The 25,470-nt window shown below is 55.9% G+C and overlaps 1 protein-coding gene across 4 annotated transcripts in view; it reads left to right on the top strand.

Moving 5' to 3' along the window:
• KATNIP (katanin interacting protein) overlaps positions 1 to 25,470 on the top strand; it is a 193,512-nt gene that overhangs the window by 148,109 nt on the left and 19,933 nt on the right. For all 4 annotated transcript variants that reach the window (XM_047087184.1, XM_047087185.1, XM_047087186.1 and 1 more), the window contains 4 exons: positions 10,647 to 11,514; positions 17,662 to 18,387; positions 19,218 to 19,423; positions 21,306 to 21,384. In XM_047087184.1, coding sequence (XP_046943140.1) covers positions 10,647 to 11,514; positions 17,662 to 18,387; positions 19,218 to 19,423; positions 21,306 to 21,384 — 1,879 coding nt within the window. The remainder of the gene's footprint in view (positions 1 to 10,646; positions 11,515 to 17,661; positions 18,388 to 19,217; positions 19,424 to 21,305; positions 21,385 to 25,470) is intronic.

Raw genomic sequence — 25,470 nt, 5'->3', positions numbered from 1 at the left:
TCCTGTCTTGCATTGAGGTGTTTCATCCATTGTGAGTTTATTTTTGTGTCTGGTGTAAGAAAGTGGTCCAGGTTCACTCTTCTGCATGTCGCTGTCCAGTTTTCCCAGCACCATTTGCTAAAGAGACTGTCTTTATTCCATTGGATGTTCTTTCCTGCTTTGTCAAAGATTAGTTGGCCATATGTTTGTGGGTCCATTTCTGGGTTTTCTATCCTGTTCCATTGATCAGAGTGTCTGTGTCTGTGCCATAAAAATTGGGTTTTTAAAAAATGTTTGTTTATTTTTGTTAGAATGCAGGCAGAGAGGATGGGGGGACAGAGGATCCGAAGCAGGCTCCCCGCTGACAGCAGCGAGCCCAATGATGGGCTCAAACCCACAAACCCCAAGATCACGACCTGAGCCGAAGTCAGATGCTCAACCAACTGAGACACCCAGGTGCCCCCCAAATTGTTTTTTTTTATAGTTGTTTTGTTTGGATTAAGACCAAACGTGGCAGTAGCTTTGAAGTCAAAGGTGCAACTGAGGTACAGCCGAGTCTGAGCGACCTGGTGACTGTGCCCCATGGCAGGGTCTGGGCAGCCTCGAGCCTGGGGAGCACCATGCATCTTAGTAGGGTGGCTGGTGGGAAGGGGACCGACCCAGGTGTGTGACCTCGGGCTTGGTCTAGGCCACTGTCAGTCACCAGAGGGTGCTGAAATCTGGGAGCCGAGTCCACACTCAGGAGGTTAGGGGCATGGTAACCTTGAGAGCCCCAGGAGTCCTGGGTCTGAAACAGGCCCCCAGCCTGCAGGGGCAGGAGAGGCAAGCAGAGAATTCGGCCTTCGGAGAGGGTCCTCAACAAGGTGTTGAGGATCCAAGCAGCAGGTTGGGGATTCAGGACCAGACGACCTCCCAGCAGGGAGGAGTGCACAGATGTAGAACCAGGACGGAAGCCGAGACCCCTGCCCTGGGCTGTGCGGACTGTAGCGGGAACAAGTGGTAGCTGGGCTAGACAGATGTCTGAGTAGGGGAGGGCTGCCCGCATGCAGGTGCCGGTCTCAGTAAATCCTGGGCCCCCTAGGGGTTGGGGCTCCCCCTCCCACCTCCGGCCTGCCTTGACCAGCATTGACTGAGTAGCTGAGCCTACTGATTAAAGTTCTCAGTCCCAGAGATAGAGTATCAGTCAGGATTCTCTTGGTAGCAAAGAACAGAAAACCTAATTAAAACGGACGTAAGCACAGGGTGACTCAGTTGGTTGAGCATCTGACTCTTGATTTTGGCTCAGGTCATGATCTCATGGTTTGTGCGTTCGATCCCTGCATCAGGCTCCATGCTGACAGTGCTAGAGCCTGCTTGGGATTCTCTCTCTCTGCCCCTCCCCTGCTCACACGCTCCTGCACTCTCTTTCTCTCTCAAAATAAATAAATAAACTTAAAAAAAAAAAAAACTGACATAAGCACAAAAGAGAGTTCATCAGCTCTTGTAACAAGAGAGTATAGGGAATCTGGCTTCAGGCATGGCAGGATCCAGGAGTTCACATGATGTGGTCCAGAATCTACCTCCCTCTACCATGCATCTCTGCTTTCCTCTATATTGGCTTCATCCTCAGTCTCCAAGGGGTGGCACTTAATGGTGTCAGACTCCTTATTACATCAGCCCTTGCAGAGATTGTCCTCCTGAAAGGCCCAGATCTAGGACACGCCGGCCAGGCAACCTGGGGTGGGGTTCACGTTATCCCTCTGAAGAGAAGTTGGGGGAAGGATGGATGCCTGGTGGAAAATTGAGGTGCTCTCTCCACGAGAAGGGAACACATAGGAAATGATATCCAAACGAGGTCTTTTTACTTTTTCTCCAAGAACACAGAAGTCACGTGCCGTCGGACAAATTCATCGGCTCCCAGATCTATACCTTCCCCAAAGCTTAACTTCTGAACCGAGCTTCCTTTCATCCTGGCCCCCAGACGCTTGTCTTTGGCATTTCTGCCCAGCAGTCCACGGACCCTCCCAACGCCGCATCCCCGAGCCCAGGCTGGTCTGTCCCAGCCGGTCTGGTCCCCTGCTCCCTTTTGCGGCCTCCCACCCCCGAGTCCTCCTCTTCTCCCTCTGCCCCTCGCTGGGCATCCCTAAGTCCTGCTATTTCTGTGGCCAAAACCTGTCTCCTTCAGGACCCAGCTGCCCCATCGGCCCGCAGACCCCCGAGCGAGACGCCCCCCCCATCTCCATCTCTACTCGCTTAGCCTCTCAGCCCTTAGCCTCATCAGCAGGGGCTTATCGATCGCCCACACTCCGCTGTTGTGCTGGGGCCAGGAATCAGATGCGCTGTCTACGCCTGCTAGCTCACACCCAGCGGCATCAGAAACGAACCACAGTTCAACGAGGCCGGTGCGGTGACGTGGGATGAGTCGGGGCATGAGCCGGGGACCTCGCAGCTGCATTCGAAGCCTCCAGGGAGAGTGGCACAGCCCCCTGCCGTGACCCCTCCCTGGTCCATCCTGGGAAGAAGGCCACCACGGAGGCTGTGTCCCCGGCCAACCACAGGCCGCTCGCAGACAGATTTCAGCCGGCTCCCAACGGCCTTTGCAAAATTCTTTGCGTTGCCAACTTCGAAAAGTTGGGCGGTTTTACATGAAAATGGGGATTTTCGACTTTTATTGAGAAAGGAAGCTGTGGCGACCCCAGGCCACATCCGCACCCGGGAGCCGTGGCAGAGCTCCATCACCGCCACCGTCCTCCCCGCCCCTGCTAGTCTCCCCGGCACAGTGACACGGGCATCACACCATGTCGCCCCTCCCACGTGCGATGCTCGCCCGGACCCTGCACGCGTGTGCGTGCGTGTGTGTTGCGGACCTCCCCGGCTCCCAGCCCCCCAGACCGGCCCCTCTGGCTCTTCCGTCCTTGCCCAACTCTTCTCTCCCTCTGGTCTCCATAACACTGTCCTCTTCACTACGCCTTTGCCCCTGCTGTTCCCACAACCTGGAGTGCCTAGCCCGTCTTATTTAAAAAAATTTTTTTGTTTAACGTTTATCCATTTTTGAGAGAGATCGAGTGCAAGTCAGGGAGGGGGCAGAGAAAGAGGGAGACACAGAATCCAAAAGAGGCTCCAGGTTCTGAGTTGTCAGCACAGGACCCGACACGGGGCTCGAACTCACGAACCGCGAGATCATCGCCTGAGCTGAAGTCAGACGCTTAACCCACGAGGCCACCCAGCCTGTCTTATCACGGACCCCGCCTTTCGGGGACGTCAGGGTCCTTGTGTCTTCACACACAAGCCTGCTGCGCGCCTCTAGCCTGCCCCGGGCCTCTTCCGGCATCTCCGGCCGCACCCTTCCAGGCACCAAGTCACATGCTTCCCCAGGTGTTCCTCAGTTTGCTGAGGCTCCGATATCCCCGGCTTGTGCCCCCTGGTCAAATCTGCCCTGCAGGTGTACCCCTGCAGGGGGTTGTACAGCTTGTGGACCACTTGACGACGTTTGAAAACTGGCTCTGGGTGAACTGGCCACATTGCCCGTGTGCCTCGGCCCGGAGGTAGGGGAGTCCTGACCTGAGACAGGGAGAGTGATGCTGAGCCCCATGCGAGAGTGGATGAGACTCTTCCTGTGCCTGCTGCCAGCCTCTGCCTGCAACAAGGGGAGCAGGGAGTCTCCCGGCCACGTTAGCCCTGAGTAGCGGCCTTGGCAGGTACATACGTCCGGGGCGGTAGAACGGGTACAAGACCATGATGGTAGCTTACATTTCGTGAGTACGTGCTGTGTGCCAGGCAGTAGGCAAAGGGACTTTGCATGTATCAGCCCAGTTCTTCCGTCCAGCCATCCTATGGCGTGATGGGCTCCATTCTGCAGATGGAGAAACTGAGGCACCGAAAAGCAGAGCAACTTGCCCGTGGTATGGCGTGATGGGCTCCATTCTACAGATGGAGAAACTGAGGCACTGAAAAGCAGAGCATCTTGCCCGTGGTCACATGACTACCACGCGGTCTGGTGCCCATCACATGGTCCTGCCTTTCAGTGGAGACTGTGGTCACCGGAGAGCTGTGCCCCATCAAGGCAGCAGCCACTGCCTTTCAGCCCTGGCCGCATGATGCCAGGTGGCCTCAATGTTCAAGAGAGGCCGGAAATGCACATTGTTACGTGAAAGCTCCCGATTTGTAGATCTTATCGACTCGTTTTGAAGTTTTTAACTGCTCCGGGAGCCAGCCCGGCACAGATTTAGCCATAGAGCTGCTTGTGACCCGATCTGTCAGGTCCCGTCCACGTCTGTTGTCCTGAGTGTGTGACGTTGGGAGGGTCAGAGTGCTTGGCCCAGAGCCCGGCAGGTACTAGGTGCTTGTTAAATGTCACGGTGCCTCACCGTCTTCTTCAAGTTTCTCCATCACAAAAATGGTTTTCATTGTCCTTCTTCTCAGGGGACATGTGAAAGGCCACTGAGATCTCTTCCCCATAAAACATTCAAGTTCAGGTGCTCCGGGACAGAGCACGTTCAGCTGCCCATATCCAGCTTGTAAGCCCAGCTCCGAGAGCCCAGAGGAGGGGAGGAGGGGCAGACAGGGAGGGCCGAGGGGTTCCTGGACGAGTCAGCCCCTGAGCCAGGTCCCGAAGCCTGCACGGTGGGTCCCGGGCAGCAGTGGCTCAACCCCAAAGCCCCCCTCACCCCCGCCCTTGATAAGCCTACTGTCAGGGTAAACCCCTCCCGGTCCGCCCAAAGCCCCTATCTCGTGACAGAGCCTACGGAGCGGGGCCTTCAGGATGGCCCCCCCAGGCTTCCCATGAATGAGGCCCAGCCATCGTGCCTCTGGCCCAACTTCAGTTGGGTGCCCAGGGAAGGGTCTGCTCTCACGGACCCTCCAGGGCATTCAGCATGTAGGCCCAGCCGGGGCTGGCTCCAAATGTCATTCTGCCGGCGGTGCCTCAGGCAGGTGTTTGTCTCTGGGGAAAGCACTTCATGAATGCAAATACCCACGGAGCTGCACCGCCATTAATCTTTGCTGAGCAGTCGTGCGCTCATTGGAAGGGGTATGTCACTCGACACCGGGGCCACGCGGGGAATTGGCCTTGCAGAGTCAGTCAAATGACTTAGATTGGAATAATATTAATACCGATGTATTAAAAATGCATGACTGTCTCAACATGGCTGGTTCTCGGCGCCTGTAAAGAAGGAAGATACAGAAGGACGACAAAGTCGGGATGTGGACGAGGAAGGGTGTTCCCACAAATCACATGCCAACCGTAGGGTTTCACGAAGCGTCCTTTTGAAAACCCATTACGGAAGGGGTTTGAGGCAGCATCGACAGGGGCATAAAGGTACCTCTAGTTAAGCAAGGAAGAAAACATGAGCGCCAAGGAGACAAGAGTATACACACACACACACACACACACACACATGTGCGCGCACATGACTCTTAAAGATTAAGGCGGTAGGCAAAATTTCACCCTGGACTTCTTGGAGGCCAGGCCAAAGCGGGAAACAGTCAGGACTAAAGGGCTGCTTATTGGAAAGGGAGGAAGCAGCCTGGTTCTTTAGAAGCGGGAGAATCTTCTCCGCATATCCACGTCCAAAGACATACCACATACAGAGCTTTACTGCGGGGACCCCGAGCAATAGGGACGCGCAGAATCTTCCACACTGCACGCGTGCATCTCACATGGTGTCTAACCCCGCCCCTGAGCGGCGGTGACGGGGACATCAGTATGTACGTAGATACGGAGAAAAAATCTGGAAGGGCACATGTGCACACACTCCCCACCCAGTGCCCACAGTGATTGCCCCCGGGGGTGAGGAGGGAGCCAGGGTGGGGACGGGAGAGACTGGGTCCACGGGAACTTACTAAAAGCTAGACGTGGAGTCAGAGCTCCGGCCAGGGCAGGGGATTCTGCCCGTGGCCAGACCTTCTCTGGATCTAGCTTGACCCCAAGGGAGATGCCAGGCAGAGTGGCTAACCGCTCGTGCGCACGAGCGGCGTGACCTCAGGGAAGGCTGAGCCTCACTGTCTTCATCTGCAAGATGGGTCCTAATGCCCACCGTGCGGATTTGCTCCAAGGGCTGCGTGAGACGATGCAGCCTTTTAGTTTCTTCACCCTTGGAATCCCCGGACAAGTGGCCACTGCATGGTTCCCCGCCAGGGAGCCCACTCTGGTGATCGTTGGGCCAAATCCACCCACAGATGCTGCTTCTTTGGCCGCAGAGTGCTGGAAACGTCTCAGATTTAAGCACCATCAGGCAAGGCCTGAGCCTCCCAGCTCCCCACGCCCCCCATCACGCCCTGAGGTCCTACGTCAGTGCATCTGTCTCCCACCTCCCTGGCCCCTGCGGGCATTTGACAGTGCACCTGCTTCCCTCCTTCTGTCCCCGCTCCGCCAGACGCCTTGGAGAGAGCTGGGGCAGCGGACGGCTAGAGGTCAGGCGGTGCTCCGGGCCGTTGGCGGAATGTACACGAACACCCTCGGACAGCCGGCCATCTCATTATAAGAGCCGCGGTGCCCACCTCCTGGCCATGCCGGACCGAAAGCCCTCTCCCCACCACCCCCTCCCCTCTTGCAATGAGAGTTTCTGTCTCACCAGATGTTTCCGTGGCGGTAATTGTGCAGAACTAGTCATTGAAGCTGCCCGTGCCGTCCTCCTCGAATGGCTCTTTCCTGATTAATTCCCAGCACGCGCTTGCTCTGTGCCTCCGCTAAACAGAGAACACATCCATATAAACATGTAAAAGAGTGGTTTGAGAATCGACTTTTCTGACAGTCGGCAAATAGTAGCCTGCCATCCTGCAATTGGATGATTGAAGCCGGGTTCCTGTGGTGTAGCATGGGCTTGAGGGCCCCTCGTTCTAAATTGCTGCGGAACCTCTGCAGCAGTAGCTTGGTGAACTAGAAATTTAGTTAGAGCTTACTCGCCCCGCTTCCGGAAGGCAAAGGGCGGGGAATGAGCGTAGATGGACACCCCTGGGGTCTCAGATCCCGTACCTCAAAAGCAGATCAGAAGCCAGAGCGAGGTGGAAAATGATCCAACGGTGAAACAACAGGCCGCCGTTTTTCTCCGATCAGATTTGTTCTCAGAACGTCGTCAGAGAACAGTGCCATCCTGGAGAAAAGTACCTGCGTTTGGGCACTTTTAGTTCCAAAGTCAGTGTTGAGTGCCAGCCGTGCGCCAGGTACCTGCTGGGCCCTGGGATGGGATTGGCGGGGCCTCCGCTGTCTTGGGGCTGGAGTCTGAGCGGGGGAGACCGTAGCTAAGCTAAATAGCTGATAAACATGACCGTTTCAGAGACGGGAAGGAAATCAAACAGGGCGATGGGAGAGACAGGGGGCCGGATGGGGTGAGGGCTCGAGAGAGGGGCAGGAAGATCTCTCTGGGGACAAGGAAGAGCCCACCTTGCAGGTATCTTGGACGAGACTGCTCCAGCCCAGCCCCCAGGTCCCAAGGTGGCCGTGAGCCCTGCGGGATGACGGAGCAGCCATCAGACCTGTGTGTTGGGAGTGGAGGGAGGAGGAAGAGTGTGATAGGAGCCGGGGCAGAGGTCCGCAGGGGCCAGATCACATAGGCCTCATCGGCCCCTGAAGGGCACTGGAGTTTATTCTCCGTGTAGTGGAAAATTGCTAGGGGGTTTTAAGCAGGGGGTTGCCATGACCTGTTAAGTTACTTAAAAACAAAACAAAACAAAAAAACCCCTGGCTGCTGTGTAGACAATCAAGTGTGTTTGTGTTGTGGGGGGCACGGGCACAGCAGAGAGGAAGCAGAGGCCAGGTAGGAGGCTGTGGTCATTGTCTCGGGGAGGATGGCGGCCACATGGGCTGGGGGCAGCAGTACATTCAGAGACGAGAGGGCCGAGATTCAGGAGGGGTTTTGGAGGGAGCCCCTGGGGACTTGTGACATAAGAGAACGAGAGGAATCAGGACTCCGAGGTTCAGGCATCCCCTGACCGTTTTTAAGATGGGCGAAGACCAGGTTTGGGAAGAGGGAGTCAAGAATTTTTGGGGGGGCAGGGGCGCCTGGCTGGCTCCGTTGGTTGAGCATCCGACTCCTGATTTCAGCTCAGGTCGTGATCCCGGGGTTGTGGGATCGAGCCCTGCGTCGGGCTCCATGCTGAGCGTGGAACCCTCATGAGATTCTCTGTCTCTCTCCCTCTGCTCCTCCCCCCACCCCCTACCTGTGCACTCGTTCTCCAAAAGAAAAGAAAGGACTCTGTTTGGGGCATGTTAAGGTTGGGACACCTGTTGGATATCCCAGAAGAGAGGTCATGCGGTCACTTGGCTTGCTGGAGAGTTCGGGGTTGGAGATTAAAATAATCAGGAGTCAAAAAATAAAAATAATGTAAATGAAATAATCGGGAGTCATCAACGTGATGATGGTATTTAGGGCCATGGGCTTGGATGAGACCACCTAGTGAAAGGGTGCAGAGGAATCCGGAGGCCTAGGATTGAGCCCTGGGGCAGCCGAAGAGGAGGATCAACAAGGAGCCTGGGGCTGCAGCGGTGAGAGCTGCAAGCAGGGGAGAGACCAGGGGAGCGCAGGGCCCAGGAGCCTGGTAAGGAAATCTACCGAAGGGGAGTAAGCCGTCGCCCCAACTGAGGACCGCACATCTCCCAGGGGATCCGGCAGCCAGCTGGACCCTTCAATTTACTGTCCGAACCGGGACACTTCAGAGGGTGGAAAGTGGACTTTATGAGTGATGGCACCGGGACAACAGGAGGAAATCCCAATTGTCCCAGACTAACAAGGAAGCTTCACCCCTCCCCAGCGATTGGTGCCCTTGCCAAGCAGGGGACCACGTAGAGGTGGAGGCAAAGGCCAAGAGGGAAGGCGGGGAGGAGCAGCTGTGACAGTGACCCTCAGAACTGAACAAATTGTGGGGCATCCCTGCAGCGGACCACTCCTCAGCAATTAAAAGGAATAAAACTACTAATTCACACAACACAGGGAACCTCAGCTATGCTGTGTCAGAGAAGTCAGCCCAAATAGTGCAGGACTCCTTTTATACGAAAATTCTAGAAAAATGCAAAGTAATCTGCAGCGACAGAAAGCTGACGGGTGGCTGCCTGGGGGTGAGGGGAAGCGGGGAGGGTAGGATTCCAAAAGGGTACAAGGAAATTTGGAGGTGATGGATGTGTTCCTTAGCTTGACTGCGGAGCTGATACGCAGCGTATACAGGTGTCAAAGCTTACCAAGCTGTATGCTTTAAACACGCATGGTTTACTGTATGAAGTATGTATTCTCTCATAAAGCTGTTTTTAAATTTTCTTCTTAAAATTTATTTTGAGAGAGAGAGCGAGAGAGCAGAGGAGGGGCAGAGAGGAGAATCCCACGCAGGCTTCGCGCTGTCAGCGCAGGGCTTGGTGCTGGGCTCAAACTCATGAACTGCGAGATCGTGAGCTGAGCTGAAACAGAGTCAGACGCTTCACGGACTCAGCCAGCGAGGCACCCCGTAAAGCTGTTTGTAAAGAAAGAGTTTTGCTGTAAAGAGGAATGGACAGTCGGGGCGGTAGCAGGAGGAGGTGTGATTATGTTTTAAGCATGAACAAAGGAACATTAAATACCTGCATGAGGCAGGGCATGAGTGTCGTGGGGAGGAGACGGGAAGGCTAAGCCAGGGATCCTTCCGTGAAGGTTACTGTACGTATGTCATGCCGAGGAGTTCGGAATTCATCCCATCGGCCTGAGCTTCTCCACCTTCCAAGGAATTGTCCGGAGAACGTGTTACCGGCACAGCACCACACCACATCCCCTTGCCCACCCCCCCCCCCCCCGCCTTCCGAAAGCAGCTGAGGTGGGACTGTCCCCGGGCATGCTGACAAGGCACCACCTCCAGTGCTCCCAGATCTCTCGGCCTTTCTGCTCAGGGTCTGATCCCAAATCCCCAGTGGCCTCAGTTTGTGTGGTGGGGCGTCAGTGCCCCCAGGGGCAGCCTTCAACAGTGGGGAAGGGGGTCAGTGGACAAACACCCCAGCCTCCCGCCTTGGGAGGGATACTTCTGAGTTGTGTTCTGTGGGTTCCTCTGAGGGCCCCAGTAGAGTGGAACACCGTGTGCACAACAGCCGGGACCGGCTCAGAAAAACACTGGGCGGGGGGTGGGGGGGGTGGGGTGGGTTTCTCCTGCCCTATCTTACTCTCCCAACTCCCTCTTGGGAACAGCTTTCACATAAGCAACCTGTACTCAACCCTTGTCTCAGGCTCTGCTTTCAGGGCACCTGAAATGATATCTGTGGAACCAGGGGCTCTGCATTTCCTGTGCACATCAGGCTTTCCTGACACAGAGGTCCCAGGAACCATATATTAAAGAACAGGCAGTGAAAAACAAGAACAATTTTGGAAAGGGGAGTGACTGGGCCAGACCTGCTCTTGTAGAGAACGAACTCTGGCAATGTGAAGTTGAGGTTGAAGGCAGCAAGAGACAGGAAGCAGGGAGACCAATTAGCAGGCTATTACCAATGTCCCAGCAGGGAGCAGTGGTGAGAAGGCAGCAATTGGGGCCGTCTCTTTGTGAAAGTCCTTTGATTTATAAAGTATGTAACAGTTCACACAGAAATGACACCAGCCTTATTTAACATCCCCGGTGCTATGGTTTTTTTAAAGCTTGCGTTTCCAGCATTCCACGTTTTTCTTTTTGATCTTCCGCTTCCAAAATGTGATACGTCAGCCTGGTGCCACACAGCTTCATTTTGTTAAATTTTGTGTTTTCAGGATCTTGACATTGGTGCCAAGCACATGAAGCTTTATGTCAATAAAAAGCTCATCTTTGATGGCACGTTGGACAAAGGAGGTGGAGAGGGCCCAGCTGACCTGAGCGTCCTGGTTGGCCAGAAAAACAAGAAGGAGGAAAGAATGGAGAGGAGCGTGGGTGCCCCCCCGGGAGAAGGCGGAGATGCTGGCACAGATGGGGCCCATTCACAGCCAGCTGGGGCAGCGGTAGATGTGAAGGTTTCTTCCCAAGGAAAGTTATTTGGCGAAAAGATGAATCCTCCCAATTGCACGAAAGACAATTCGTCCAAGTTAAGCGAAGACACGAGCTTATTAGCAGCCCCAGCCCCGATGCCGGCCTCGATGGGTGGCGTGCCCCGTCCTCCCGCCCTCCGCCCGGCTGCGGAATGCCCCGCCCTGGACCCAGAGCCCTCTCTGATCCAACAGCTGGAAAACCTCACGGGCAGAAAAGTCTCCGAGCCACCAGCCAAAACTCCCTCCTGGTTGCAACCTTCTGCCGCGGGGAAGGGCAGGAAGCAGGGAGGCAGGAAGCCAAAACCCCTGTGGCTGAGTCCCGAGAAGCCACTGGACCGGGAAGGCGGGCTTCCGTCTGATGACGTCATTGGCGCCAGGGGTGAGGGTCCTAGAGAGGCTGAGATCGGGGATAAAGGCCCCAGGCGTGAGCAAGGGCGAGCAAGCGGCTGGAATGTCATCGCTGGGGAGAGAGCCCAGAAGGTGACCCCCAATGTCTGTGACGACTTTGACATCTTTAACCAGCCCTCCAACAGAGAGCGCCCTGCTAGTGGGAGGAGGGGCCCGAGGAAGGACGCCCTCAGCAGCGGTCACAGTGATGGCCAGCCAACCAGCAGAGGTAAGCTCGAGAAGCGGTCTGACCCGGGTGCCGTTGTCCCCGTGATACCATTTTGCTCCATGGACCCCAGATAAGGGCCTCCTCATCTGCAAAGCCAGGGGGTTTGGAGGGACAGAGAGAGAGAGAGAGAGAGAGAGAGAGAGAGAGAGATTGAGAGACAGAATCGGAAGCAGGCTCCAGGCTCCTAGCTGTCCGCACAGAGCCCGACGCGGGGCTCGAACTCACGGACCGCGAGATCATGACCTGAGCCGAAGTCGGACGCTCAACTGACTGAGCCACCCAGGCGCCCCTCCCTTGTCCTTTTGTGAAGAGAAGTCAGAGACGTACAATATTATTTTTCAACATTGGCAACTGATTGATATTATTTTTAAACCACTAGGTGGGTCAAAAAAAAAAAAATCTCCTGGGAGGACTCACCTGTTTTGTCAACTTTGCAGTAGATGATACGTGAGCAGTCTGAAAGGAGGGTGCCGAAGACTGGGTTTCTGACTATTTGCACTCAGATCTGGCTACTGGGAAGGCGGGCAGCATAGCAGCTATGAGTCGAACCATTTGAATCCAGCCACTGCGACTTTGAGCTCTGGTACCTCTGGGCTGGGACTTACAGAGCCTGGCATGTCCACTTTCTGAGCCTCAGTGTCCTCATCTGTAAAATGGCACCAGTAACACCCATCCCCGTGGGAGGATAAAATGAGGTCATACGTGTGCAGCGTCGGGCACAAAAAAGCACCCGGAAGGTGTGAGCTGTTGCTCTACATCACCGTCACCCCCCCCACCCCCGCCCCGACCCCAGGATTCTGCCTCCTGGTGTATCTGTGTGCAAAGCCAGGGAATCTATTTCCTAGCGAATCAGGTCGGCATGTCTGTTATTACTGTCCAGAAGACAGACCCCGGGGCCCCTGGGTGGCTCTGTCAGTTCAGCTTTGGACTCTTGCTTTCAGCTCAGGTCACCATCTCATGGTTCGTGGGATTGAGTCTCTGGGATTCTCTCTCTTCCTCTCTCTCTGCCCCTCCTCCACTCGCTCTCTCAAATACACTTAAAAAAAAAAAAACACCACCACCCCAAAGGTCTGCATTCAGCCCACGTCTACACTCAGACATGAAGAGAATCGGTGGCCTCTTTCAGACCCCCGATGTCACCTGGGGCACCCAGGCAGGTCCCTCGGACTCAAGGTGCCTTTCCATGTGGGCGAAGGGCTCCCTTCTTCCAGAGCTCCTCCCCCCACCCCCACCTGGAGTTAACCCTGAGACTGGGTGTCAGGGAGGAGAGCAGAGCAGACGTGGGGGTGCTCTTTAAGGGTAGGGGCCGTGTCTCATCTGTGTCAGGGGCCCCGGGGGCCTGACACATGGTGGGTCCTCTGCATTTGGGGAGGCGAACTGCCGTGGCTGGGTGCCTGACATGTGTGTGTGTGTGTGTGTGTGTGTGTGTGTGTGTGTTAAGCTGGGCTCTCGTCCAGGCACGTTACTCAAATGATCCTCATTTTCTCCTCACGCCAGCCCCATTGTACAGCTAAAGAAAATGTGAGGTTTAGGTAACTCTCCTCAGGTCACGCAGCCAGGGAGGGTTAGAGCGGGATTTGAACCCAGGCCAGCCTGCTCCAGCATCCGTGCCTCAAACTAACACCCCTTTGGTGCCCCACCTCCGCAGCGCCCCCGGTGGGGGAGAGCCGGGCACTGCGGAGCCTTCCTGGTAAGACAGACCCCGCACAACCTCTGGGAGCTCCGAGGTGACGGGTGTTATTCTGACTTGTCCACGTTCAGAAGATTCTTCTCTCATTTTAATTTCTTTCCAGGCATTTCACTGCTTGGCTCAATGACACATTAAGAACCGGGCCCTTGAGATTTAATGCTTGTTAAGCCAGTCATGCTAAAAAGGAAAGTTGCTTAGAAATTTTAAATTACCCATTACGTAGAGCCAAATCCCACAGCCGTGCCCTTCAGGAAAGGCGCAAGGCAGAGCCCTCCAACGACGCTTGTAGAATGGGTGACCGCCTGAGTTCTTCCCTGGGACTGGAGTCATGGTGTCACCGAAAGACAGAGCTTGGAAATCCTTTTGTCTGACAGGGCCTCTCATTATAACGGCATCCACATCTTGGAAGGGTCTGCATCAGGGGTCCATTGGCTATGGGGGAACGAAATCACATCTGCCCGGTGGGAGCACTGACCCTCCGGAAAGCCGGCGTGCACCCAGGAGATGTGGCCGTGACTCCCCGGGGCTGCCGGGCCCTGCCTCTGCCACGTTCCCTCACTCTTCCTCATGAGGTCAGCTGCCCCTGCTCTTTCCTGGGGGTGGGCAACGGCCTCACCGCCGGGGAGCAACGGTTTCCGGCCGTGGCTCCCAAAGTCTCACGGGAGCCGCTGATTGGTCGACTTGGGTCAGGTGACCACTCTTGGCCCAATCGGCTGTGGCTGGAGGCTGTTCACCTTGAACACGTATGGCTCTGTCGTGTCTACGTTCGTTTTCATTTCCCGTTTTAGTAACAATCAGCCCATACCCCACGGGGGTGCCGTTGATTTTCCTAAGCTCGGGTTTAGAACTCCGTGCTCCATGTTTACGTCCCTCCGCCAAGAGGTAGTTTTAAACCTTAAATCCGCCATCTCATACGGGTACCCACCCCCCCAAGACTGTGTCGACTGCACGTGAAAGCAGCAACAGCTTTGTGGTGTCCGTTCGGGGCTGTGGGCGGGGAGGTTGACAACGACAAAGCGCGGATCACGGCAGCTCCCCAACTCCCGGGGAGCAGTGACCGCGTGTTCTCCAGACAGAGGGAAACGTGGGCCAGCCTGCTGTCACATCCGAGAGGTCCAGGTGAAGGCCTGCACGTCTCTGCGTTCGAAACCCAGAGCGTACATCTCGAGGGGAGTAAGTCGGGAACGCAGACGCAGAGTGAGGGCAGAGTCCTGCCTTTCTTGGCCACCCAGGCCGAGAAACACAGGCCGAGTCCCTGACGCATGCGTCTGTTCTCTCTCCTCCGCGCACTTGCAGACCAACCCCCAGGCCATTCATTCCAGTCAGTGGAAATCAAATCACAATAAACTGATGTCATGACGATCCATATGGGAAGTTACTTCTGCCAGATGTTAAGCCTCGCGCCTGGAGGAAAAGAAGGAAGCAACTTCTAGGGTCTTTTTTGATGGCAGATGAGGAGGGGAGAGGACAGGTGCAGGAGAGCTGACAGGTGGAAGCCGGGGGCGGAGTGGGGGGGGGGTCCCTCGGCTCCGGGCCTGAACCCAGGGGTTGCATGACGGCGACACCAGCCAGCCGTCCCTGTGCTGGCAAACATGAACTGAGCACTTACGTGCGCCAAGGTCTATGGGACACGCCCGGGGAACGGGGCAAAGGAGGAGGCGGGGACAAGATGGGCAGGCACGTGGGGATCCGGGAGAAGAGCATTCCTGGGAGAAGACACTGCAAGGATACACAGGAAGAGACTTGGGGTGTCCATGGAACAGAAAGGCTGGCACGGTGGAGCTGATCGTCAGGGAGGAAGGTATGAGTCGTGGCGGCGTGGCGAGGAGTCAGATGCTTCCCAGCACGGTAGAGACAGTGGCAGTTGGAGGGTTTGGTGACAAATTCCCTTTGAGGCACACGGAGTTTGGAGTGACAGAATGGACATGTCTCGGCCTTCCGAGGGGTCTTTGGAACTGGACGGTGGTGGCCGGGGGAGACAAGCCAGAACTTGATGCAGAAAATCGAGCAGTGCCTGTGTGGCAGCCAGGAGCTGGCTGGGTGAGGCCAGAGAGGAGGACCGGAGGGGGCCGAGGCCTGGGGCAGGGCAAGGGCGTGGGGAGGCTGACAGCAGCAGAAACAGCAGCGGAGAGCCCGGAAGTGCCAACGCTCCTGAGCGGGCGAGGAGGGACCGCCAAGTGGAGGGGCTGTGCCTGGGATGTGGGGCATGAGGACTGAGGAGAGATCGAGTGCACGGAGTCATCGTGTACGTGCAGAAAGTCAGCGCAGGGGAGGGTCGTGGGAATTATAGGACTCCTGTGGAGGCAAGGGACAGAAAGCCACCAGGGGTTTGGCTTCAGGCATGGCTGGATCCAGGGGCTCAGATGATGTCATTGGGGCTCTCCATCTCCTGGCTCACGTCCCCGGTGTTGGCTTCGTTGTCAGGCAGCCCCCCTCCCCCACAGCGCAGCAAGCTGGCCAGCGGCACTGCACGCTCACGTCCGATATCCTGCAGCAGACGGGAGCCACTTTAAATTTTTTTTTAATGTTTATTTTATTTTTGACATTGAGACAGAGCATGGGCGGGGGAGGGGCAGAGAGAGAGGGAGACACGGAATCCGAAGCCGGCTCCAGGCTCCGAGCTGTCAGCACAGAGCCCGACGCGGGGCTCGATCTCACAGACCGCGAGATCATGACCTGAGCCGAAGTCGGACGCTCAACCGACTGAGCCACCCAGGCGCCCCAGAGGAGAGCCACTTCAAAGTGAGCCCCCCTCTCTCCGTAGTTCCCTTCCCAGCCTAGAAGGGCACCGTCGGGATTTGCCTCATCTGGATGGTCTGAAGGCGGGGTGATCCCCAAAGGAAAACCAGGAGAAGGGCAAGCGGGGTTTGGGTGAGCCCAACAGCAACTCCACAAAGAGGCCCCGGCTTGCAGGGCTTGAGGGAGAAAGAACACAGTGGCCGCAGCAAACGGAAGGAGAAAATGGGGGGGGGGGCGGTTGGAGGAAGTCATGAGATCAGGTCTGGCTTCCTTTTTCTTTCAGGTGGGAGAGATTTATGCGCATCTGCAGGCGGAGAGAGGGCAAGGTGCCAATGGGGAAGAGATGATTGAGGGTTCTGGAGAGAGCGGGGATAATCGATGGAGCCGGGCCCCCGAGGAGACAGGCAGAAAATGGAGTGCAGGGCACCGTCCGATATGAAAGGAGAGAAAACAGAACGTCAGTGTCAGCTGCTGTTTTTCCAGAATGACACCCTTACACGGCAGTCAGCCGTGGCGTGGCCGCGAGGGCAGGGCCGCTGCTTGGTGCGCACGCTGGGCCCTCTCTGTTCCGCGAGGAGGAGAGTGCAGCCTTCGGAGCGCGCCTCTGAGGGCCCGACTGTGTTCTCCGTGTGCTGGGGACGCGGGCTTCCGATCTGGAAGCCAACCTAGCCACGCACAGAAGTAAATTCCTTGCTTGTAACATACCTGTGTTGTTGGCAGTTTCTATAGCACCTTCTCCCGGTTATAAAAATAACACATCCAGGGAACTCGGAAGATCAGGTGACAAAGAAGCTAAAAGCCCTTCCTACTCCCGTCCCAGAAAGGATCGTGGTAACACGCTGGCGCGCACCGCCCGTGCTAGGATCTGCTGCATCTGACAGTCGCGGGTCTGGCTTTTTCCCACTCGGCGTTCTTTCACGAGCGTTCCACCTGCCGTTAGGCAGTCTTTGAAGACGCTGTCCAAGTCACGTGACGTGACAGGCTCAGAGCAGACCCCCTGGCTGCTGACTCAGGTGCGACTGGCGGTGGCGTGACCCCCGCCCGTCCTGTGAGTGTCTGACACGCTGGATGATTTCCAGCAAAGGTTGTCACACAACAGAGTGTCTTCCCTCGATTTGCATGGCAGTTGCCTTAGGAAATTCAAAGCGTCTTATCGGGAGGCCTGGGTGGCTCAGTTGGTGAAGCATCCGACTCTTGGTTTCGGCGCAGGTCATGATCTTGCGGTTTGTGAGTTCGAGCCCCGCGTTGGGCTCTGTGCTGACGGGGCAGAGCCTGCTTGGGCTTGTCTCTCTCTCCTTGTCTCTCTGCCTCTCCCCTGCTTGTGCGCGTGCTCTCTCTCTCTCTCTCTGTCTCTCAAAATAAATAAACTTAAGAAAAAAAAATTCAAAGTATATTGAAAAATACTTTGCTTTTTGTAAAACAGCCAGATTCTAGACTTGAGTAACCATCGTCAATTTTTTACCAACCTGAATGTGGCATGTGACAGGAGGCCCCGACTGTCCTGCACAGGGCAGGATACTAACATCCCGGTCCCACCCATCAAAGGCCAGCAGGGCCTCTAGGCATTGAGACCCCAAGAGCCACCCCACTGATCTCTAGAATGCCCCCCCGCCGAGGGCGACCCCACCTGGCCGAGAGCCCCTGGGTGAGACAGCCTGTAAAGGTCCCTGCTTGCACACAGGGCACTAATGGGGCTTCACCCTCCTGTGTTCTTCCAGAAGACGCCCGCTCCACCGAGACGCCGCCACGACCCCGGTGGTGCAGTGAGCAGGAACACACGCTGCATGAGTCCTGGGACTCCCTCAGTGCCTTTGACCGCTCCCACCGGGGACGCATCTCCAACATGGAGCCGCAGGGGGACATCCTGGACGAGTTCCTCCAGCAGCAGAAGGCCAGCCGGCACGGCGAGCAGCCGCCCCCGTGGAAGGAGGAGAAGCTGGGGCCAAGGAGAGGCCGGGAAGACAGTCCCGTAGAGACGGACGACGCGAGTGACTTTGAAATCCCCGTCTTGCCTTACGGACAGCGCCTGGTCATCGACATCAAGTCGACGTGGGGGGACAGGCACTATGTCGGCCTTAACGGAATAGAAATATTCAGTTCCAAGGGGGAGCCGGTGCAGATCGCGAACATTCAAGCCGAGCCCCCCGACATCAATATTTTACCGGCCTACGGGAAAGACCCCCGCGTGGTCACCAACCTCGTCGACGGGGTGAACAGGACCCAGGACGACATGCACGTCTGGCTGGCCCCTTTCACACTGGGCAAGCCCCACACCATCTCCGTAGACTTCGTGCACCCTTGCCAGGTCGCCCTGATCCGGATCTGGAACTACAATAAATCTCGGATACACTCCTTCCGTGGCGTGAAGGACATCACCATGCTGTTAGACTCGCAGTGCATCTTCAAAGGAGAAATCGCCAAGGCCTCGGGGACCCTGACAGGAGGTACAGTATGTCTGTAAGAATGTTCTGGAAGCCTCTACCTGCCACCCGCTGAGGCTCTGAGGAAACACTAAAGACCCTGGCTCGCCAGTGACAGATGGGTCTCTCCTCTTCCTAGGCCCGGCCCACTCCTCCCCTTTTGCAGCACGGGGGTGTGCGGGGGTGCACTGGTGAGCTGACCTCATTTAAACGCCTCCCCTGGGCGCTGGCCCCACGCAGCTTCCCTAGAGCCTCAGTCGGAGAAGGGGGAACTCTTCCGCAAGCGACTTACTGAGGGGGTGCTCCCAGGAGAGCCTGTGGTCCAAGGAGAGAGACAGGATAGGAATGAGGGGAAGCCAGGCAAGGATACGATTTGGGAGAAGCCCAGCCTCAGCCCGATCCCAGAGAGAGCTCTGGAGCTTAAACTGCAAAGTCCGTCCTTCCTGAAAGCAAAGCAGAAAAGCTCTGGAACCCTGCAGGCTCCCCGGTTTGGGGGTGTCACTCCCACGCCCTTCCAGGCAAGCCTCCAGCCCCCCAAAAAAGGATCGGCAGGGATCTGGGTGGGGGTCCCAACAGCATCCTGCCAGGATGCCTCGCCCACACCTAAAAACATTACCTACTTCGGGACCGATCACCATGACCCTCCTTAGATTAGATGCCTTCATTGATCTAGGCCACGGGAATCCCATTCGCGGTGGGTGAATAATAAATAATGAGGTTTGCTTACACAAATCGGGGACGGTGGGTGGTTTGGGATTTTCTAGCACAAAGGTTGATGGGTTTGGGTTCCCGGTCTACAAACTATTTGGATTTGGGGTGAGTCGACTCTTCTGTCTTCCTTGTGACCCATCCAGCCCCAGAGCACTTTGGAGACACCATCTTATTCACGACCGACGATGACATTCTGGAGGCCATATTCTGTTCTGATGAGACATTTGACGTGGACGTGGAGGGTCCCTGCAGCCTGCAGAGTGGGGAGACGCTGAGGAGGCCGAGCACCGCCGACAGCGAGGGGGAGGAGAGGCCCTACACCCAGGCCGGCTCATGGGCTGAGGATTGGGTAGGACTGGCGGGGGGGGGGGGGGAGGGGGTGCGGGTAGGGGCAGGGGGCACCCCCAGAGGGATTTCTTCTCCCAACTCCGGGTATAACAGGAAGAATGAAGATAGATAGCCTTTAAGCTGCTGGTGCTACTGTTTTGACATTTCCCATTTTTCTACTTCATTTTTTGGCCCTGTGTGTCATATTTCATTTTCTAATTATTTTTTATTTTTTTATTTTTTTTTAAACCAGAGTGAAGAAAGTATTCAAATTTTAATCAAAGCTAGGAGAAAGCGGTCCTGCGTCGTCTCTGTAATTTAGAGGTTGGCAGTCTCAGGGGAATTTTTGCTTTGGGTTGTGTTTGATCACTCACTGTTGTTTTTGACGGAAAGGACTAGAAACGCTCTTAATGGGCAGACTTAGAATTAAAATAATGATAATCCCAGCGATTGTTTCCCACACACGTATAGTGATCTTGTGGAGGGCTGTGTATACTATGCTTAACCAGGTAGAGACCATTAAAACCCCCATGTAAGAAACCAAGGCTCAGACAGGTTAAGTGAGTTGCCCAAGGGCACACAGCAGGAGAGTACCCAGGCTTGAACTTGAATGTATGACTCCAAAGTCTGTGTTGGTTTTTTTTAAGGTTTTTTTTTTTTTTTAATGTTTATTTATGTTTGAGAGAGACAGTGACAGAGACACAGACAGAGAGAACGCAGGGGAGGGGCAGAGAGAGAGGGAGACACAGAATCTGAAGCAGGCTCCAGGCTCTGAGCTGTCAGCACAGAGCCCGACGCAGGGCTCGACCTCACAGCCCGCAAGATCCTGACCTGAGCCGACACTTAACCGACTGAGCCACCCAGACGTAACTCCAGAGTATGTGTTTTAAACTCATAAACGAATTTTTTCAGAAATGAAAGACGACCTTCAGAGAAAGGGTCAGTCCAAGTGAAGGACCAGCAATCAAGAGAACCAGCGTCCCCAGGGATGTTCTTGAGGCCCTAAGGGGGAAAAGGAGATGGTTACAGAGGGTGGGGGAGAGGAGAGGGGTCCGCTGGAATCCAGAGGACAGAAGGCGGGGCCTGGCAAGGTCAGGAGGAGACAGGAGTTGCTAGTTCATCTTGATAATTGTCCTGATTTTTTTTTTTTTTTCAAGAGAAGCCAGAAACCTGGGTTTTTATGTAAACGGCCCCAATTAAAACCTATTGGCAGCTAAGTGGAAATGCTTTCAAACCTTCTATGAGCCGTCCCAGGAGGCTCAGGGAGGGTGGAGAACAGGGCAGCGACCTTCCCTGGTGACCCGATGCTCCTGGCGGGCCACCCTCCCCACTCTCCTCCCCACCGCCAGGCGGGAAAGGGCCTGAAGAGGCTCTGTCTAGGGGCTGGGCCGAAGGATCCAGTAGGTTGTTCCTGGGCTCCATGCTGAGCCTGCTTGGGATTCTCTCTCTGCCCCTCCCCCGGCTCGCACAGGCGCATGCTCACTCTCTCCAAATAAATAAATACCCATTTTTAAAATGAGATGCCCAGGCCCCGAGGCTGAGAACCACTCTCTGTGGTTGAAATTTTTCACTCTCCTCTTCATCCCTCCCTCGTGATCCTCCTCTCCCCCTCCTCCCTCCAGCACCCTAGGTAAACATTTATTGGGTCCTTCCCTATTCCAGAAAATCTGATCACTTTAGCTGGTGGCGTCAGACTCCTCCCCAACCAGAAAGAGCCGCTCGTGAGGACTCAGACACATGACGGCTGCCCATGTTACCAGTCACAGAGCTTCCACAATGGTAGAAAATGCAAGAAAAGACACAGATCCCTGTGGACAGCAGTATCTGGGAAAATGGCTAGCCGGCTGTGCGGGTATCACAAAATCACCTTCTTCCTCTCTGCTTCTCCCCCAATCCGTGCGTAGGTCCCAGAGCTGGAGCCACCACTCAGTCCGCCTGTCCCTGAAGTAACCACCCCAGAGCCAGGCATCTACCATGGGATCTGTGAGTATCCTCTGTTGGGACGATGTCCGGCGGAAGGAGGACTGTCAGGGGTTCGGGACAGTCATGGCCACTTGGGGCAGGGATTCCCTAGACGGTTGGGCAGGTTGTACACTGCACAGAGAGGCCAAGCCATGGATGGAGCCACATCATTTCACAGAAGGGGGTACCTGTCTGCAGTTGGCCTTTTCCGGAAGGGCACTTTTGCATCTTGCATGCAGACACCTTATGTGTTAGCTGTGGCCCTGACCCAGGAGGCTGCAGCGGGAGCCCAGAAAGCATAGGCCAAGCAGACGTAAGAGCGAGAAGAGACCCAAGGCATCTGTCGTCCGGTGGTTTGGGCTGTCCCTTCAAACTCATGCACAAAGGAAATCTGCGTCCTCCCTGCTCCAGGTGGGGCGGGAGTGGCAGGAATCCTGGCCCAGGGTCCCAGGTCTTCTGAGAAGTCTGGATTTTTATGTGAAGTCTCCAGACTTTTTGAGCATTGGTGGACTAATTTTATGCTATTTGTAAATACCGCATGAGCCAAACGGAACACCTGTTGTATATCCAGCCAGCGGGGTGCCAGTTTGTGGCCTCTGAGCAAACCCCATCGGGGCTTCACTGTGTCTGTTCCCTCTTCTTTTCCCACTCACCCTTCCAGCCAGTTCCTCCCTTACTCTGTGTGCGTCCCACCAGCACCTCTGCTGCGTCCTGGGGAATCTTCAGGCCCAAGGTCCTGGCTGAGCAATCTCCCTCCTGGTCCCATTCCCTGTCCCCCACGAAGGAGGCCCTGGCGGTCAGTCCTTTGCAGCCACACCAGCTGGACTCCCTCTTGAGGGAGGGCAGCGAGCAGGACAGGCAGAGGGAGGGGCCGGGCCTCATGCCGTCACCTCGGGGCCTCTGCCAGCTGCACGGGGAGCTGTGGAGCCGCGAAGTCCCCTTGGACTTGTCCTGCATTGAGTGAGGGGACCGGGCCTCATACACCCGTATCTACGGGTGTCAGGACACGTGGGGAGCGGCAAGGCCCAGGGCAGCGCGTGTGGGAGGACTCAGCTGTGAGCCGTCAGCTCTGCCCTCCGCTGGAGGAATGAGCCCTGCGGTCCTGGGCTGGGACCCGGCTGTGCCCCCACCGCATCCTCGGCGCCCCCTTCTCAAGGCATTGCTGCCACACCCAGCTCCCCCCGGAAGCCTGCCCGTGTGCCGAGCGAGAGCCAGCTCTCCCCCGCTCACTGCACAAAGACGAATTCCTCTTAGAAGGGGAAGATGCCTCCCTTTGAATCCCCGCAGATCCTTACATTCCAGAACACTCTCTCAACTGACAGCAGAGAATTTTTTTAGAACCAACCTGGTGCAGGCGAGAGCCTGGTTTGGGGCTTGGTTTTGTCCCCCCCGTTCGGGCACCATGCTGAGGCTTTCCTGTGTCATCTCACTGAACCCTCAGTTCTCATTCCGTCCGCACAGCCGGATTCAAGTGTGCGAACGACCTCATCTAGCCTAGGTGTCTCCCTCCCGCTCTCTGCCCTGTCTCACTCTCTCTTGTCTTTCTCCCATTCAGACCCTGGCCACCCAAGAGCTTCTGGAAGCTCTGGCTTTACGTTCCCGTTCTGCCCGGCAGACCCAGATAAATGAGAGTTTCTGTTCCCATTGAGTCCAACAGCGTTCCAGAATCATGTCTCCTGGGCCTGGCTTGGGTCACGTGCCCATCCATAAACCAATGACCGGGGCTCACCACAGCGGGGAGGGAGTCGGGGTGTGGGATGGAAAACTCCGTGCAGCCTGGGTCAGAGGCGCATCCCTGAAGCCAGAGGTGAGGGGTCAGCCCCCCAGTGTTCTAGGAGAGGTCAGAATGCCAAAGCCAGAAAAGGAAGGAAGGAAGGCTGGCCAGAAGCAGCCACTGTCCCCTTCATCTGATGATTTCCCCGAAGATGCTGTCTGTAAATGTCCTTCCCGCCCAACCAGCTTCTGACCTTTCTTGGAAATGTGATTTCAGTGCCTCTGAGAGTTTTGCCCCAGAGTAGAGCTCCGAGCCCTTCTTGCTGTAGGGAAAGTGTGATTTTCCTGCTTCTCTACTTGGTCGGGAGAAGAGCGTCCTGACCAAGCATCCTCTGCCCTCTCGGAGCCCTGCAATTTCTGCGTCTCTCTTCCCCGAACATTTTTGTTTCCCCTGCTGTCTCTAAAATCCTAAACCCACTTCGCCAGCCTGCGCAAGTGGAGAGAGCTTTGATAACGTGACCCGGGGGGGTGCGCTGGGGTTGGTAAATATGGCCAATCCTATTAATGTTTTGAAAGGGGATATATGACTTGCTAATTTGCAGATGACACTAATTTGGGGCGTTTTGCAAATATCAGCAGTGATGAATAGGAAAGTAGCTGAGAGAGTTGAAATGTGGGAGAGAAATAACAAAATTAATTTCCATTTATATAAATACTAATTGATACACCAGAGGAAAATGAATGTGGAGCGTGAATATTAGCTCAAACAGGAGCGCGGGCGCCTTTGGAGCAACCCCAAATTAGATGTCCGAGTAGTACCTCGTGCCAGGCAAGCCAAGGGGCGTCCGGGGAGAGGCTGGGGAGCCCTGTCTTGCTTCCCTGGGGGCAGGTGGCATTTCTGTCTCACGGTGATCCCCTCATCCAAATCCACCTCCGTGCACACTGCCTCTTGGGAGCACAAGTGGGCCTGGGTGGCTCAAGTGTCTGACCCCGGCTTGGGTCATACTCTCACAGTCCAGGAGTTCAAGCCCCGCGTCAGGCTCTGTGCTGACAGTTCGGACCCATGAACCTGCTTCAGATTCTGTGTCTCCCTCTCTCTCTGCCCCTCCCCCGCTTGCACTCTGTCTCTCTCTGTCTCTCAAGAATAAATACACATTAAAAAAAAAAAATTCCAAGTCCATCCCTCCAGTGGCTTCTCATCTCAGGGAGAAGAAAATCCAGACTTCAGGACGTGAGCCAGCCCCTGCCCCACCTTCTGACCTCCTTTTCCTCCACCGCCCCCCTCGGTCACTTGGTCCTAACCACAGATCACATTGGCTCCCGTCCCAGAGCCAGTGCCCTTGCTGTCCTCTCAGCTCAGAATATTCTTCCAGAAATGCTGAAGAATGGCGGCCTCCCACTCCTCCCCCGGGCCTCAGCCCCACTGTCACTACCTCAGAGAGGTCATTCCCCAGCCATGTCTTATTTCCCTCACGGTACTCATAGCTCTGTGGAAGTACCGTATTTGTCTGTCTGTCACGTGCTTCTTGTCTGTCTTCACCGCGACGGAAGCTTCTAGAGAGATGTGACCCCTGGACCCCCAAGTCCAAGGGCAGGGCTTTGCACATAGCAGATGATCAATAAATATTCATTTACCCTTAACTGTGAATTTGGTGGCAGGCGATGGGTTTACACTGATTCATTTCCCTGCAGGTATTTAAAAAGTGACACAGAAAACTCTGTTGGCCTTATCTGTTTTCCAGATATTGTTCTAGGCTCTGGGGGCACAACAGGGAACACAACCAACAGGGCTCCTCCCCTCAGGGAGCTTCCATCCGAGTGGGGCAGACGAGAAAACACATAAGCAAACAGATGTAGACCACGCGGTCAGGCAGCAAGCGCCGTGGCGGAAAACAAAGCGGAGAGTGATGGGGGCGCCTTTGGAGCTCGTGTGGTCGGGGGAGGCCTCTCTGAGGAGATGACATTTGAGCACAGGCTCGCGATGCAAAGGAGCGCATCGATTAGCTTTTGCTGCGGGACAAACCAACCGAGACTTCGGTGGCTTTCGCGCGACCCCTGTTTATCCGTGAGGGGCTCATAATTCCGTGGCCTGGCTGGGCAGTCTTCCCGTGGGCTGGCTCGGCCGGCCTCTCCTGGGCCTGCTGGTCAGCCGGCAGATGGGCCGGCGGCCGAATGGTCTAGGGCGTCTTCGCTCACACGTCCGGCAGCTGGGAGGCTGTTGGCTGGAGGGGCAGGGAGACTGGGTCGGCCCGGCTCCTCCACGCGGCAGGACGCCCAAGGGATAAGCCCCAGTGCACACGTGTGCTTTATGTGCCCCCGCTGGCCACGGCAGGTCACATGACCCAGACTCGAGCCGTGCAGAGATAGACCCCCGCTTTCGCACGGGAGGAGCAG

Source organism: Lynx rufus, unplaced genomic scaffold (genome assembly GCF_022079265.1).
Source record: "Lynx rufus isolate CCGP_SWC_20201006 ecotype Redwood Valley unplaced genomic scaffold, mLynRuf1.p SCAF_23, whole genome shotgun sequence".
In the NCBI taxonomy this organism is placed as follows: domain Eukaryota; kingdom Metazoa; phylum Chordata; class Mammalia; order Carnivora; family Felidae; genus Lynx; species Lynx rufus.
The sequence above is the reverse complement of the archived record's forward strand: the minus strand, read 5'-3'. Positions and strand labels throughout refer to the sequence as shown.